The sequence below is a fragment of the Corythoichthys intestinalis genome, chromosome 17 (assembly GCF_030265065.1).
Source record: "Corythoichthys intestinalis isolate RoL2023-P3 chromosome 17, ASM3026506v1, whole genome shotgun sequence".
Taxonomy (NCBI): domain Eukaryota; kingdom Metazoa; phylum Chordata; class Actinopteri; order Syngnathiformes; family Syngnathidae; genus Corythoichthys; species Corythoichthys intestinalis.
Genome location: NC_080411.1, coordinates 15,047,141 through 15,065,170, shown reverse-complemented (window position 1 = coordinate 15,065,170; position 18,030 = coordinate 15,047,141). Strand labels below are relative to the sequence as shown.

Below are 18,030 nucleotides of genomic sequence, written 5' to 3'. Positions count from 1 at the left end.
TACTTTTAGGCCAATTTTTTGAGTTTTTCCGTTCGTTCATTCGCCCCTCACAGTCCAAATAGATTGGACGTCCAGCGTTGATAATGGCAGCCAAAGAGTTGAGACTCCTTCAACGACTCTACAGTGGGTTAAACTGGCATAACAAAATGACGCATTAAGGCAAATGCTCATATTTATTCGTTTTACTACATGTGGGGGGGAGCGGACATAAACTTGTAATTATTTTACCAGACACCCCCCGCGACCCTCCATGAAGCTTTTAATCCGACGCGCCCCCCTGCAAGTCTTGGCATTCTCAGTATTAAGCAGATGAACGCTTCTTGATCTCGCAGTGTGTTTAATATTGCATTGTTGCAGGCCTTGAATAAATAATGCGACAATTCCATGTCGAGATGTACGATTAAAATGAAGCGGCTAGTGAATAAGGATGCCACTTCATACAGCACAACACGTCATGTTCAGTACGGATGCAATTAGATAACCATGATTTATCATCTTGAACCACTCTTGCATGATAGAAAAAAACATAATTAATGTAGGATTTAAAATATTCTGGACACAAACAACTCCGGGATTTAAATATGTTTTTGTTAGTTGTTTTTTTTTTTTTAAATCCAGGACTACTTCATAGGAATGCTAATCTCCTTGCCGCTTGCTTGAGGGAATTGTCTGCATCCCTTGAAGGTTTTTTTTTTTTTTTCCCGGCGTTTCTGTATTTCCCACAAGCAATTATGGCCTGGCTGAGTTCACTTGTCTTTCTAGACGAGTGCTTTCCTGCCACGTGGTGATGTCGGTCAGTGGCGCAGCGTCCTCGGATGGCAAAAGGCCAGAACTGCGTGTTCCAGGTCCTGAGATTAGATTTTCGGGAGACTCTGTGTACGACAAGCATTGGTGGATGAAGTACCGTAATTCTTGGACTATAAGGTGCACCTGACTATAAAATCCCCCACCAACTTTTAAGCAACCATATTTGCATTATATAATGAATAATGACTTCAGGTATATACAGTCCCTGACAAAAGTCAGTTGAAACAATTGCTAATAACTAAAGATGTCCCGATCGATCGGGGCCGATCACGTCATTTTCAAAGTATTGGACATGCCTTTTTTTTTTTAATATATATATATATATATATATATATATTTTTTTTTTTTTACCGTTTTCTAATTGTATTTAACGTTTCAGACAAAATGTCTTACACTCCTCCAGAGTAGTTTTGGCTTAAAGTAGGGCTATCAAATGTATTGCGTTAACGGCGGTAATTAATTTCTTTTAATTAATCACGTTACGTAATTAACGCATGCGCTGCCCGACCAACTCACGCATTGTCGCGTTCAATCTATAAAAATGCCATTTTACCTATAGATAGCGCTAAAAGGCAGCGTATAATGAGTATAGAGAATTTTGACAGCCTTTGGAGCCATTTTTTATGTGGCTAAAACCTAACAATACCTCTCTCAGCAAATAAAAAAACGTGGGAGGCAATGTGGGGAAGAAAGGTAGTAGTTGATCATTTTCTTGACACCCTATGTTCTTTCCCAACGCAGAGAAGATATATCAATTGGTGCCCCTAAGCCCAGTCATGGTTGCACTTCCCATCATGCATTTGGGCAGAAGTTAAATGGTTGCAGTATCATTTACTGAAAGCTCAACAAATACACTAGATGGCAATATTTAGTCAAAATATACAAAGTCACATTTATCCTTTAAGAATTACAAGTCTTTCTATCCGTGGATCCCTCTCACAGAAAGAATGTTAATAATGTAAATGCCATCTTTGGGATTTATTGTCATAATAAACAAATACAGTACTTATGTACTGTATGTTGAATGTATATATTCGTCCGAGTTTTATTCATTTTTCCTTAATGCAATGCCAAAATGTATTTGATCGGGAAAAATTATCGGGAATGATTGGAACTGAGTCGGGAGCAAAAAAAAAAGCAATCGGATCGGGAAATATCGGGATCGGCAGATACTCAAACTAAAACGATCGGGATCGGATCGGGAGCAATAAAATATGATTGGAACAACCCTACTAATAACCTGACTTTTAATTATTCAATTGGTTTCAGAAATGGCTCATATGAAAGCTAAGACCCTCCCAAATTATGTTGAATGTAAAAAAATATATATTTGATTCACTGAAAAAAGATTTATCATTTAATGAAGACATAAAGGTCAAATTTTGGCAAGAGAAAAGCTTTCTTGCCTACAGACAGTAGTGTGAAAATTGTACAGAAAATGTACTTCAAATACAAAAATATGTTACATAACATAAGCGAATTAAGTAGTGGTGCTGTGAGATCCAAATTTAATATTTTGTATTTGACTTCCATGGGCTTGAAGGACTGCATCCATGCGGTTCGGCAAGGATTCATACAATTTATTGACGAAGTCATCAGGAACATCAAAGAAAGCAGTCCTGCATGCCTCCCAGAGTTCATCAACATTCTTGGGTTTCGTTTTCCATGCTTCCTCTTTCATCCTGTTAATGTCTGGTGACTGGGCTGGCCAGTCCTGGAGGATTTTGATCTTCTATGCCTTGAGGAACTTTAAGGTAGAGATTGAAGTATGCAATGTAGCACCATCCTGCAGCAGAATTTGTCCCTTTTTATGGTTAGGAATGTAAGAGGCAGGTAAGATTTGTTGATATTTCAGACTATTTATGTTGCCTTGCATCCTGCAGGTCTCTCGCACACCCCCATATTGGAGGTACTGGTAACCCCAGACCATAAGTTTGCCACCACCAAACTTCACTGTTTTCTGAGTGAATCTCGGATCCATGTGGGCTCCAGTGGGTCTCCTGCAATATTTGCGGTGACTAGGGATGGGAATCGAATTTCGATTCCAATTCCAAACCGGTTCCTAATGTTTCGAGGTCTCGACATCACAATGAAAAAGCCTTAACGATCCCTTCAACGATTCCTAGAGACGCGTATTGTGTCGTGACGTGACGTGTCTTGTTTTCCAGATGCATCAAACTAGCATGGCGCCCAAAACCACTCGCTCCAAAGTTTGGCTACACTTCACCAGGAAAAGGGTGAAAATTAAAGGTTACGACTGTTTAGCACGAGCATTGGAGCCGTAAACATAACAATGACAGCACATAGGTTCAAACGCTCAAAAGTGTGTCTTCACGAGGAAAAATTACAACAAAGCGACTTGCAGTCATTGCAAGGTGGAGATAACTGCATCGGGAGGGAATACGACTGCACTGTCCTCACAGAGACGCTAAGGCTCAGTCCTGGCTATACAGCTAGCTAAACTCCCAAATGAGGATGCAGAAGACGTTGGTATAATTTGTTGACTTCATTCAACCATCACTTGTCGAGTGAAACTAAGAATAGAAATGAAACAGATCAATTTCGTCCCCAATAACAAACAGGTTTGCATCAACATAAATCAGCGATGATTAGCCGCTAATACAGTAATAACAAATGGTTAGCATGCGTTCGCTAGCATTAGCACATCGTTCAAACCACTACACAACTGGATTTAAGTGTCCGATCAAAACAACAACACAAAAGATGATACATACAGCCGTTGCCTCTGTAGATATTTTACAAACATGAATAAAGAACGTAGGTTTGTCGTAGTGTTTCCCTCTCTCACTCACTCGCTCATTCGCTTGGATGCAGCACTTCTTCTTCGCGGGTAAGCGCGTTCTTCTTCGCATGAGGAAACGCAATGGCGCCCCCACTTGAGCGTGAAAGCACCATAAAAACTAAATGGCATGCCTCCACATTTGGTCCGGCCCCCTGAACAATACCAGAGTGCAATTTGAATTTTTTTTTTTTTTTTTTTTCTCTCAATAGTGTCATTTATTTCCTGGCCTTTTCTGTGAAGAACTCAGAGAGGATTATTTGGTTATTATCTATTTAATTAATAGTGTTTTTATTATTATATTATATTTAGGGCTGTCAAAGTTATCGCGTTGACGGGCGGTAATTATTTTTTAAATTAATCACGTTAAAATATTTGACGCAATTAACGCACATGCCCCACTCAGACAGATTTAAATGACAGTACAGGGAAATGCCCACTTGTTAATTGTGTTTTATGGAGTTTTGCCGCCCTCTGCTGGCGCTTGGGTGCGACTGATTTTATAGGCTGCAGCACCCATGCACATTGTGTAAGTAATTATTGACATCAACAATGGCGGGCTACTAGTTTATTTTTTGATTGAAAATTTTACAAATTTTATTAAAACGAAAACATTAAGAGGGGTTGAATATAAAATTTCGATAACTTGTACTAACATTCATCTTTTAGGAACTACAAGTCTTTCTATCCATGGATCGCTTTAACGGAATGTTAATAATGTTAATGCCATCTCGTTGATTTATTGTTATAATAAACAAATACAGTCCTTATGTACCGTATGTTGAATGTATATATCCATGTTGTGTCTTATTTTTCCATTCCAACAATAACTTACAGAAAAATATGGCATTTTTTATAGATGGTTTGAATTGCGATTAATTGCGATTAATTACAATTAATTAATTTTTAAGATGTAATTACCTCAATTAAAAATTTTAATCATTTGACAGCCCTAATTATATTATATTATTATTTTTATTTCATTTACTTTTGTTCCGTGAAGAATCCAGAAAGGGTTATTTGATTGTGGCTTCCTGAAAAAAAAAAAAATAATAATAACATTTAGGCACTCCTGCAATCGTCACACTTTTTCTGTTACAAACTGACCCCGGCCCCTCATCAGAGAAGGGAAAAGTTATGTGGCCCTCACAGGAAAAAGTTTGGGGACCCCTGCTTTAACACATATTGCCAAAGGCAGAACAACAACCTATATGCCAATATATACCAATATTATTTATTTCTATTACAAAAATGTTTCAGTAAAATGTTACACATTCTTGTGTATTTGCCACTTATTGCCACAGTTAACATTGAGGCTTTGGGCCTCTTTTGACCTCTTTGTGAGTTTGTAAGGTTGTGACTTCTGATTAAACAAAATCGATGCCAATCAAAACGTTTGTTCTTCTTTTTCCCCAAATTAGAATCGATAAGAGAATCGATAAAGAATCGAATCGTGAAGCAATATCGATGATAAAATCGGAATCGTAAAAATCCTATCAATTCCCATCCCTAGCGGTGACTGTGGTGTAATTCAATGTAAGATTCATCTGAAAAATCCACCTTTTGCCACAAAACAGTGAAGTTAAAGACACCACGTGATTGAAACAGGCCGGTGTGATCATAGAACGGCAAGTTTGAGTCTGATTGCTATAAAGGAGTCATGTGATAATTGTTGCAACGTCTTATTGGTCAAACTGGTTGAGCCACTGTCTCTGGCCAAAAATAAAAGTAAAATCTATTATGTCTAATCAAGAAGAAAAATGTAAGGACTTGTGTAGGTCAAAAGTAGCAGAGTAAGAGTAGCGTTTCTTCTTCACAAATTTACTCAAGAAAAAGTAAAAGTATGTCTTAGTAAAACTAATCTAACAAGAACAGTTTTTTTCAAAATGTTACTCAAGTAAATCTGAGTAAATGTAACGCGTTATTACCCACTTGTGCTGCAACAATTAATCGATTAACTTGAGTAATTCAAAAAAAAAAAAGCTTCGAATCAAATTTTGCTGCTTCGAGTATTCGTATAATTAGAGTGGTGTTGTAATGGTTTGTTTTGAAAGTGTTTGCATTTGGTTTTATTGATTTGGGTGGATACACTGCCCACTAGTGGCAACAGTGAATGTGACATAACTCATTTAATTTGGCTGAATCCACCTGCTCCCTGTTCAGACCAACATATAGTAGGTTTTTGTTCGAGCTAATAGGTTTTTAATGCATTTTTATTTTAGTTTAGGGATATATTTAGCCATTTTTGTGGGAATATGTGTTTGAGAAATTTGTTAAGAGCATTGTAGTCAAAAGGAGAAAAAAAAAAAGGTTAGCATTTTATAGCATTTAAGCTAGCGAACTTTTGCTATGCAAGTTACCCAGTTGTTCTTTTGTTGTACTTAGATCTTAATTTATTTAGTTTGTTTTATACCATTTGAGGCTAAGCTCAGGTATTTAAATTTCTTTTTAAATGAAAGTGCAATTCTGCAAAGTTTGCAGAAACACTAGGGAATTTTATTTTGTATTTGCATTTAATGCTCCTTTGAAACTGTAATCTTAGCAAGCCTTTGTTTTATATCTCCTAAAATTTATTCTGCAACGCATTAAATGTTCCTAATCCGATGACTCGATTATTCGAACTAACTAGTTAACCAATTAATCAACTACTAAAATAATCGATAGCTGCAGCCCGATTCCCACCTCTGCTTTTCAGTAACCCAAAATCAGCAGGAAGTGACCCGTAAATAACACGTGATGTTTCGGCAAAATTTGTGGTTACGTACAATCAAATGACATACATTTTTAAACTTTTCTCCATAAAGAGAACACCGTTTTAGAAAGTTCAATTCTGTTTTGATGTCCTCCTAATTTTGTGTTGGTCAGTCAAAACATCAGTCATTTTTCTTTTTTCCATCTTGTTTTCCTGCTCCCAATTTAGGCTCGTTTGTAGGAATTCCCCTGACCAACTTTTCCCCCAAATTGGCAAACTTCCTTTCCAATTCCGAGCGTGAGACCGAGACCACTCAAATGCATGAGACGGTATGATAGACACGTCCGCCCAATTTGGCTTCTGTGAATCTAATGCCAAGCGCTATTTTTCTCTCCCTGACTTTGTAGGCTACGTGCGCTCGCAGAAACTAATGACTTGTCGGCAGTGGTACTGTACTTAAGTAAAATTTTGTGTGGAAGTAGAAATATGAAGTGGTACTTTTTACTTTTAATTTACAGTACTACTCCACTACATTACAAATTGACGCCTGCGTTACATGCTACTTTTGTGTTTTTCTCTTTGTGGATTGATAGCTTTCATACATGCGGCGTCATCGATAAGCTCCATATAACTATACCATAAAGCAATAGTATTCTGATTTATCCACACAAATGAATAAATAAGTGAATGATGTGACATTTGGTTTCGCACTTTCACCTATTGACTCGTTTCCAACCTTCAACATATTCCAAAAATTCATGCCATTGAGGCTTCTATGTAGTTTTTGCTAAAAATTAACGGTTATTCCAAAATACAAATTTTTATCACCAATTCATTTCCTATGGCACTTTCAACATTTCAGCTTGAAAAGCTTTATCATGGCATTAACATGATTCTAGCTTTAATATATTCAAGAAAAATTTCGTATATTTTCTGTTATTTTTTACCAAAACTTCACTATTTTTAACCAGAACGTCACAATTTTCATCAAAACATAACTGTTTTTTCATCAAAATTCACAATTTTTCACCAAATTTTCATTATTTTTAACCAGAACGTCACCATTTTCACCAAAATGTCAAAAAGAATTTACCTAAATTACACCTTTTTCACCAAAATGTGATTTTTTTTTTTTTCACCCAATGTAAATTTTTCACTGAGATATCACAATGTTTGACCATAATTACAAAATTTTTCAACAAAAAGTGACAATTTTTCACCAAAACATCAACATTTTTCACCAAAACATCACCATTATAGTCCAAAATGTCACTATTTTTAACCTGAACGTCACCGTTTTTCACCAAAACATCAACATTTTTTATCTTATCACCATTTTTCACCGAAATTTTACTATTTTTTTCACCAAAGTGTCACCATTTTTCACTGAGATTTCACAGTTGGACCAAATTACACTTTTTTTTTTTACCAAAAAGTGACAATTTTTCACCAACATTTTACTACTTTTAACAACAACATCACCATTTCTTACCAAAATTAGTTTTTCACCAAAAAGTGACCATTCTTTACCAAAACATCACAATTTTTCACCAAAACATCAACTTTTTTTTAGCTTAACATCACCATTTTTCACCAAAATTTCCCCATCTTTCACCAAAATGTCACAATTTTTTCACTGAGATTTCACCATTTTTCACCAAAAATGACAATTTTTCACTAAAATTTTTTCCACCAAAACATCAACCATCAAAATTTCACAATTTTTCACCAGAATACCACACCTTTTCCCCAGAACGTCACCATTTTTCACCATAATTTTACAATTTTTGACCAAAGTTGCAGCATTTTTCAACAAAAACTCCATATCAACAGGAAGTTGATCTCCTTTATATTCGTTCGTTTGCTTACTACCCCTCCCACTTCAAACGAATTGGACGTCTTTACCGCATCATTTTGGGGCATTTCACATCATTTCCTGTTAATTTTCGGTCACTTCCTTTTTCTTTTGGGGCATTTACTGGTGTGTTTACGCATCACGAAGAGCAACTGCTGGCTACATAGACTGTAAGGTTGTCTTTAATCGGGATAGAGTGATGTTGTCAAAACACGGAACCACTGGGAATTATTGTGACATTATATACTACTGGCGCCATCGGGCCTGTGGTTGGAGCATTCTGGTGGCCCAGATGGTTTTATAAGTACTACGTCAAGCCCACCGAGCCATTTTTATTGTCGACCCCTGTATGTATATCACTGGAAACTTTGGCTCATCAAGATTATTCGTGCTACCACTGGTCAGGTGAAATTCTACAAATTTTCCAACCTCAAATTCAACATGTTACGCTATGGGCTTATCATTCGTAGCAGCTGTAAATTGTTAGCTCCATCTAGTGTTAAAACTGAGAAGTGGACCAGAGTGAATGCTGAGCTCAAGCTTCTTGTGCGGGACTTATTCGATTCATTTTCATAATATGCTGCGAGCCAATAAAAATTGGCTGACTGGCCGCAGTTTGGACACCACTGGTCTAAAGTTTCACTTTTTAACTGAGACGAAAGGAAGTCCAAGTTTGTAGATTACAATACACCTGTGCAACCTCTAGCGTAAGGAGGTATCTTAGATGGGTGACGCTAAAAAGTCGCACGGTTTCAATTTTTGTTGGTTCAGATTCAGACTTTAGTGAAATTCTTCGCCACAGCAACCACTCCATTTTTAGCCCTCTTGCTAGAGCTGTATTTATATGTGATGAGTTTCAGGATTCACCATTGAAATGTTGATGGCTGCTCATAGCTTTATTGTCGTGCATTTCAGGTGAATGCAAGTGCTCGGACTTCACTGACGGACTCAGCTGCGAGCGCTGCCTAGAAGGTTACTACGGCAATCCTTTGATTGGCACGCCAGGCGATTGCCAACCTTGCCCTTGCCCCGGCGGAAGTAGCTGCGTTCACGTAGCGGAGACCGATACGGTGGTCTGCACCAACTGCCCTGCCGGTCAAACGGGTGAGTGCACCGCTCCTGCTCGCCAGCAGTACATCGGGGTCGGACCGCATCGTTCCGTTGGCAGGAACTCGCTGCCAGATGTGCGACGACGGTTACTACGGCGACCCATTGGGGCATTCGGGCAGGACGCGAGAGTGCAGCAGATGCGACTGCAGTGGCAACGTGGACCTCAATGCGGTGGGCGTGTGCGACCGCCTGACCGGACGTTGCCTGAAGTGCACGGGGAACACCGAGGGCGACCGATGCCAGAACTGCCGCCGAGGTTACTACGGCGACGCTCGCAGCAACAGGCCTGGACTTAAGTGCAAGCGTGAGTCGTTGGTCGACCGACAAATTCCCCTCTTGGTTAAAGGTGCTAGGAAATTGAATTTTATATGTAGAAGAATGTAGTTTTTGACAATTTCCTAGTTATTCCACTCAAAATAATCCTGTTCATTGGTCTCTTGCTATATATTTTGAATAATTTACTCTTGGCTTTAGGGCATTGTAGCTCACTCCCTGTTTATTTTGGAGGATTCCGCGGTCACAACAGGAAATCGGGTATTTTGGATTGAATGTGAAAAAATATGCAATTTTAGTGAATATACAGGGTGCGTGTTTGAGACCTTGGGACCTCAGGAGTTAGTTGGATCCCCCTCAAAATTGGTGAGACTTCTCATGAGACATATAAGATCTTAAGTTATCAAAATGGTGAGTTTTCATTCTCAAGCCTTACCTGGGCAGGGTGCCAGAGTTGGCCATGTTTTTGCAACACGCCAAATTCTGTAAATGAATAATAACTCCCTGATACATGGTTCAGTCTTTTTCATATCTGGCATGTGTGAGAGGTATCCCAGCCTGAGCACAACTGCATTGAAATTAGAGGTGTGCAAAATTTCCGATTCTTAGATTATTCGCGATTCGGCCATGGAAGATTCGAAAACGATTCACAAACATCCAAATTCCGATTATTGAAATATGCCAAGTAAAGCGGAAGTACAACACACTCAGCGCGCCGCGCGGTCTTTGGGGCGCAACGAGGAAGAACGCAGCGAGAGTAGCTAAACATCATGCTTCTCATTACCCGGCCCCTCGGGTAATGCCAATGCTCAACTCACGGCTCTAGCTCAACTCATGCCACGAGATAAAAAAAAAAACAACAACAACATACCTGACTGCTGCTGAAAAGCTGCTATAAAGTACGTCATCCACATAACGTAATGGTAGATATAATTTATATGGGACTAGATGCACCATTGATTTGGTAGCGTGAGCAGCACATCTACAAAAAGCTAGATGCGGGCGTTAGTAAACGGCCGCCATCTTAAAGCAGTACATTTCCCTGCAAGGCTGTTGTAGCGAACCTTCCAAGCAAACCTAATTAACTTTTTATCTAAAATACTCCTAAATCGGTAAAATATTGACTTGAATCTATCTTTTAAAATAGTTTTAAAACTTTCACATGTCGAAAGTAGACAAAAGGGAAATTATGGAATAACGGGAGCAATTTTAACAACTTTAACAGTTGATTCACAACATTAAATCAATTGAATGTAGTTTAAAGCTGCTGTTACAGAATGGGGACTGGAGTTTTTTTTATTTACTGTTATTTTTGTATATTTGTTTACTGCTATATGTTAACTTGATACTGAAATAGTAGTTTGGTTTAGCCTGAGAGGATTTTTGAACAATTTTGGAACTAATGTACAAAACATTTAATTAAAAAAAAAAAAAAAAAAAAAGAAGGAGCGGGGGGGTGCGTCAATAATCGTTTTATAATCGGATCGGAGCCTCTGAATCGTAATCGAATCGTTAGGTGCCCAAAGATTCCCAGCTCTAATTGAAATATTACCCGTTAGACTTGGCGCCCCCTGCTGGGAAAAAGAAACGCCCTTTTTTGCGAGAGTCTCCTCCTTCAAGGTAAAAAAAATAAAATCAATTGACCTCTAATCTGCCTCAGCCTTAAGACATGTAGTCAGGTGCCCAATGAAAAATTTGAAAAAATTGAAGAGTTTTCGTTGACGCAGAGTGGTCCAAACAGGAAAGTGAAAATGACCGTCGCCATTTTGTCTCGCTACAGATTTTGACCAGTCATAACTTGGCAGAACTTATAACATATTTGCAGCTGAGAAAAGAAGACTAATTAGGATCTAATTATTTTATTAAGCCATTTCTGTCACTTCTTTGGATGGATTTGTGTCCAAAATGTGTTTTGCTATCATTTTAGAGTCACTTTTAGCACCTTTAAAATTCCACCTGATACCTAAGATGTGGTCCATGTCATCTCCAGCGTGTAACTGCGATCCTGCGGGAACCTCGGACCACGCCACAGAGTGTCACCCTGAGACGGGAACCTGCGAGTGCTTGAACTACGTGACCGGGCGCGACTGCAGCCGCTGCGAGGAAGGCTTTTTTAATCTCCGTCACGGCAAGGGTTGCGAGAGGTGAAGAAGCTTTAGAGAAAGCGCTTTCGGGAACGTTACTCATGTCTCACTCGCTCCAGGTGCGAGTGTCATCCCATCGGTTCATCATCCGCCGCCTGCCACCCGATCACAGGACAGTGCTCATGTCGAGGGGGTGTGGAGGGGCGTTTGTGTGACGTTTGTCGAGCGGGATTCTTTGGATTCTCTTCACGAGGATGCAGAGGTACACTTTTATTTTTTTAAGGTATGAGAATAGAAGTCAGAGGACAACTATTGAAAAGTTGACCACCCTTTATAGAACATCACTATTTTTTGTCATTAATAATCAAAATTTGTGCGTTTTTGATCTCCCTTTTATCCCACCAGCCTGCGATTGCGACCCCATGGGTGCCGTCTCCATGCAGTGTCACGCTAATGGCACGTGTACGTGTCGGCCTGGCTTCACCGGCTCCAAGTGTAACAAATGCCAGCCTAACTATTTCCACAACAGAGGCACACACCAGTGCCAGGAGTGTCCAGCCTGCTACGGATTGGTGCAGCAAGAGGTGCGTTTACAACAGTCAACTGCCTCCAAAAGACAATTTGGAAGCAGGAATAAACAGAAAAAAAACTTTTTAAAGCCTCCTCCTACACCAAACTTAAAAAAAAAAAAAAAAAACTAATGAGCATGAGAGAGGAAGGTTAACGAATAGAATAGAATATTATTTTACTATTTATACTATAATACTACTTTATTAGTAGACTACTTTATTATTTCTTTATTTACTATTACAGGTAGTCCCCGAACAAACGAGTTCCGTTCCTACGCTGGAGACGTAACCCAAATTTTCACACAAGTCATAATTAACCCTTTAGAGTACCCTTGATCTCAAAATAACTATTCAAAAACATGTATTATAGGTCACTGAACTGTTCTCACCAAGACGTTGGAGCTAAGTCCTAGCTCGACAGTGAGCTAAGCGCCGAAGACGTCCATGTGGTTTGCTGACTTTATTCAGCTGCTCATGACATCAACACTTGCAGAATAAAACTAAAATAAAATGAAATGAAATCAGTCTCATCTTCAATAACAGCAATTCAAATTTGCGTTTACAAGTAGCTGCGGAAACAGCAATAACAAACGATTAGCATGTATCAGTTAGCGTCCGCAATCACATCAACTCGCCCCAAGTATTCGACCACAATTGAAAACGCACAATAAACAGTACAAAAGGGGTTATATACAGCCGTCGCCTCTGGATGCTTCACAAGCAACAAATGTACGCGCAGGCTGCCACCTCTGTCACTTGGCAGCTTTGTGTGGGCATCTGTGTGGTGGGTGCGTCTGTACAGAAGCTCGCTTCCTGTACCAAAATAAAAGCATGAATCACACAAAAAAAAAAAAACGACGAGACACAGGGGGTTCGAAAGTCGAAAACGCGTAAGTCGGGTCCGTTGTAACCCGGGGACTACCTCTATTTGTCTCTTTATGTTCTAGACTCCCAAGCCACCTCTTTAGCTCGTCAACGTCACGTCGTCATGAAAAAATTGTTCGTCGACAAAATATTTTCGTTCTCGTCACTATTGACGAAAACAACACTGCAGTGTTTCCCACAGGATTTTAGGAGACTGTGGTGGGAGGGTCTCTGACCCTCGGGGTAGGGTGTGTGTGCACATTTTCAAGCCTGGTGTATCTCTTTAGGGCATTTTGAGACCACTGAATCGAATATAAATTGCTGTATATGAACACAACAGGTTGGTATCATCCTTAAGAACACACAAAGGCATATCAGGAATATTTCAAATTTAATCTTGAATCAAAAAGCCATGACACAAAGTCATTAATTCATTCACTCACTCATTCAATCCATTGTTCATTCACTCACGACTGACACACTCTGCACCCTGCCATTGAACATTTAATTTTTCTTGGCTTTATGAAGAAAATTTCCATAGCTCTAACAAAATTGAACGCTTCAGGGCTTGGTCCATTTTGGTCCATTTGGACCCCTTTTCTGACCCAACCACTTAAATTTATATTTTACAGCCATAATCTACAATACATTTGTTTATATTTAAATAAATGATCACAGAAAACCTACATTTATTTTCACTTAATTTATCATTTGCTAAAGAGTTATGTTTGAAAGATATGGAAATGTTCACAGTATGGAATACCCCTAATACCAAATGAAAACTTACCATGTGGAGTTTTATAGAGCCAGTGTTTAAACTGAGGCATTTGCAGCCATTCAGCGTTCCACGACTTTCCGTGTTTGTCTGGACCTTAATGGCATGGACAAAATAATTATTCCTAAGCACACCAACAGCTCCTCAACTACGCTGAGCAACTTCCCCTTTCTCTGCTGTCATACTCACCTGCTGTCCCTCTTTCAGGGGAAGCTGCCTCCCCTGCTGCCCCTATGTCATTCACCTGCTCCTCACTTTCTGTCCCTCTAACAGAATGAGAGTCAGCTGAAACTCTCACTCGTCACTCTTGCGCGCCGAAAGTCGTCTCCACAACAACACGGATGGCGAACGGGATAGCCGAGAATATGTTCCAATCCACGGTAAAATCAGTTTTAAATTACCAAAAACACATCGACACGAGTGATTGACAACAGTCTGTCTCGCGCTAGCCATGTTGAATAAACTCCGCTCTCCTCGTATGTTTACTTCCGCGCGCAAGTCCCTCGTCCTGCCCTCGTCGTATTACTAACGTCACGTCTGCCCGTCGCTGATTGGTCCACTCCGCTGTCTGTTTGCTGTGGCTTGCTCCGCCCTGGAAATTGTATCCGCTGAATGGTAGCCAGACTCAATAGCTGGAACAGCGGTGAGTCTGGTGTACCAGGCAAAGTAGTCCCGTCTATGAGCGCGACCTGTCGGCGCGTGTGTCTGTGTGTGTGCTCGCGCGGGTAGTAGAGTGGAGTGGGCTACAGCTGTGTAATCGGCTGACTGATGCATCTGATTATTATCTTTTTTTTTTTTTTTCGGCGGGGGGGGGCAAACGAGACTGTGGCGGGCCGCCACAGTCTCGTTCATTGGTGGGAAACACTGCACTGTTCGCTCTTCAACACAAAAGAGAAAGAAAAATGTATTTTTTATCGTTTAATCTATCACATAGATATCTATGTTTGCTGTCATCGCGCGAAAGGAAGTGGCGTCGGTTAGCGCAATCCGTCGCGATCCGTTAGCCCGTCACGATCTGGTAGTGAAGCCCCCTAACTACCAACACCTGTGTCTTGATTAGCTGTTATTTTAAACCTACGGGACTGACTCCAGGTCAGTGGAAAGATACGACTTACAGCTCCTAGTGGCAAGGAGTAAAATGACATAAAACATCAGGAATATAGCTCATATACTCACCATTTCATAGCAAACAAAGTCAGGGCTGACAAAACAAATGCCCTGCGAAAACAATGCGCGAGTCAGCTTTGGACAAATGTCCTGCGCTGTTCTTCACTTTTCCGCGTCGTCTCATATTTGGAGAAATTCCCGTCCCGCTTTGTTAGATACATAGCGTTCTTTCATTCCGCGCTTATCTCGCCGTTGTTATTCATTTATTCATTGCTTCTGTCGGAATACTACATTTCCCGCCACGGGATGAATAAGAACAGATTTCTGCCGTGCTTTTTTTTTGTTGTTGTTCTGTTCTTTTTGACACAGTGAATGATAAATTGCGATGTAGGAGTTTTTTTTTTAAAGGCAGTGAGTGCAACAGGGGCGAAACGCAAGGACGGATAAATCTGCTGTTAGGGATTTGATCCTACAGTGGAAAATTCCTTCCAGCGACTTCATCCTCCTATCTCATATCAGTCTCATTTATACAGAATGGCGGTGAAACTCAAGTGGAAAAATTCCAGGTGTCACAGGCAGTGTGAAAGGGACACGAGGCGGACAACTGCGAAGCAGCGGTTCATCCTACGATTGTTGTTGACATTCATTGATGGTAGCTTTGCATGCAAAAGCTACCATCTATGTTTTTTTTATTCTACTTTTATATTGTTCCTTTTTGGGTACCCTTCTTCCACACGCGTCACACGCTCCTCACCTATCAACTCCTTTCCAACTTCAACATACCTGTATTCCAAAAATTCATCCCACACGGGCTTCAATTCAGTTTTTGCCGAAAATTCACGATTATTCCAAAATACTCATTTTATGAAAAAAAAAAAAAAAATCCCATTCATTTCGTACGGCACATTCAATAGTTTAGCTTGGAAAGCTTTTTTATCACATTCACGATTCCAACTTCAATACATTCAGGAATCATTTCACATATTTTCCATTTTTGACCAAAATTTCACCAAAATGACAGTTTTATACCAAACCTTCAAAAATCTTCACCAAAACAAAACACGTTTTTTAGCAAAACATCACCATTTTCACCAAAATTTTAAAATTTCCACCGTTTTCCACCACAATTGCACAATTTTTGACACAAATGTTAAAAAAATTTGGACCAAAATTTGACCTTTTTCACTAAAATTTCACTGGTTTTAACCAAAACGTTTTTATCAAAACTTAATATCAAAATTTATGACCAAAACGTCACAATTGTTGACCAAAACATCACCATTTTTTGAAAGAATTTCACATTTTTACCAAACCAGAAACAATTTTTACCCAAATGTCACCAACTATGACCAAAACATTACAATCTTTGACCAAAACATCACAATTTTTAACTAGAATGTCACTTTTTCACCACAACAAAATTTTTTTACAAAAATTGCACAAATTTTCACCAAAACTGACTAATCTTTTACAAAAATACCACCATTTTCACTAAAATTTAACGATTTTTTTTTTTTTGTAAACGATACAATTTTTCACCAGAATTTCACAATTCATCACCAAATGTCAGTTTTACACCAAACCTTCACCAAAACTAAAGATTGTTTACCTAAACATCACCATTTTTCATCAATTAAAAAAAAATGTTTTTACCAAATTTTCCCCCATTGTTCACCAAAACTTCACAATTTTATACACAAACGTTACAATTTTTGACCAAAATTTTACCTTTTTCACCAAAATTTCACTGGTTTTAACCAAAGATTTTTACCTCTCAAATTTTCACCAATATGTCAGACTTTATGACCAAAACATCACTATTTTGACCAAAACATCACCATTTTTCAAAAGAATTTCACATTTTTCACCAAAACAGAACAATTTTTAACATAATGTCTCAATTTATGACCGAAATATTTTGACCAAAACAAAACCATTTTCACCAAAATGTCACAACTGTTGATCAAAATCTCACCATTTTTCACCAACACTTACCAGTCTTTTACAAAAATGTCACCATTTTTCAACAAAATGTCACAATTTTTGACTAAAACATTACCATTTTCACCAGAATTTCACAAGTTATCACCAAAATGTCACAAATCTTGAACAATATTTCACAATTTTTGACCAAAACATGACACCATTTTTTAGCCAAAACTCACAACATGACACCCATGTACGTCAATTCAATTGACGCCAATATTTGTCGACGCCATTAACAGCTATGTACATCAAGTCCATTGATGCCCATGTACGTCAATTCTATTGACAGGAAGTGACCTGATATCAACAGGAAGTGACCCTGAAATGCCCCCAAATCAACAGGAAGTGATATCAATATTGACACCCATATATGTCAATTCCATTGACGTCCATGCATGTCCACTCCAATGACGGCCATAAACGTTCATGCCGATCACACCCAAATACAGTATCAACAGGAAGTGATCCAAAAATACCCCAAATCAACAGGAAGAGATGCCGAAATCCTCCCATATCAACAAGAAGTGACCCAGTATGAACAGGAAGTGAACCCGAAATGCCTTAAAATAAATATAAAGTGAAGCAATAGCTACAGGAAGTCCGAGATGCCTAAAAATTTACCAGGAAAGGATGCCGAAATCCCCCCATATCAACAGGAAGTGACCCAATATGAACATGACAGGAACCTGTAATGTCCCAAAATCAAAAGGAAGTGACCCGAAAAACCAACCATCACGGTCAACCATCCTAACTTTTCCACAAATGGCATTTTCAAGTTTATTCGTTGCTTTTGTCCGAATACTCCCACATATTTCCCACCTCGTGATGAATAAGTACCGATTTCAATCGCAGTTTTTTTTTAGCACTACATTTTCCTACAATGGGAGTGCTTACATGCCGGTTGGTACAGGCGGAGAAGCTGAGGACACGCCTGCGGGACACAGAGGAGCTCCTGGCTCGCTTCGATTGCCACGGCCGATTGGGGACGCGCCGTACTACGCCAGGAAATCCAGAAGACGGAATCCACCAGAACCAACGGGACAGAGAAGTGCTTCCCAATGCGCTGGAGGAATTTCTAGCCTTCCAAGGTATAAAATTTCTTAACCCT

The 18,030-nt window shown here is 39.3% G+C and overlaps 1 protein-coding gene across 2 annotated transcripts in view; it reads left to right on the top strand.

Annotated features, from left to right (window-relative positions):
* Positions 1-18,030, top strand: part of lamc3 (laminin, gamma 3) — a 252,084-nt gene that overhangs the window by 214,684 nt on the left and 19,370 nt on the right. For both annotated transcript variants that reach the window (XM_057818403.1, XM_057818404.1), the window contains exons 15-20: positions 9,070-9,258; positions 9,323-9,568; positions 11,528-11,681; positions 11,741-11,883; positions 12,027-12,205; positions 17,833-18,010. In XM_057818403.1, the coding sequence (XP_057674386.1) occupies positions 9,070-9,258; positions 9,323-9,568; positions 11,528-11,681; positions 11,741-11,883; positions 12,027-12,205; positions 17,833-18,010 (1,089 nt within the window). The remainder of the gene's footprint in view (positions 1-9,069; positions 9,259-9,322; positions 9,569-11,527; positions 11,682-11,740; positions 11,884-12,026; positions 12,206-17,832; positions 18,011-18,030) is intronic.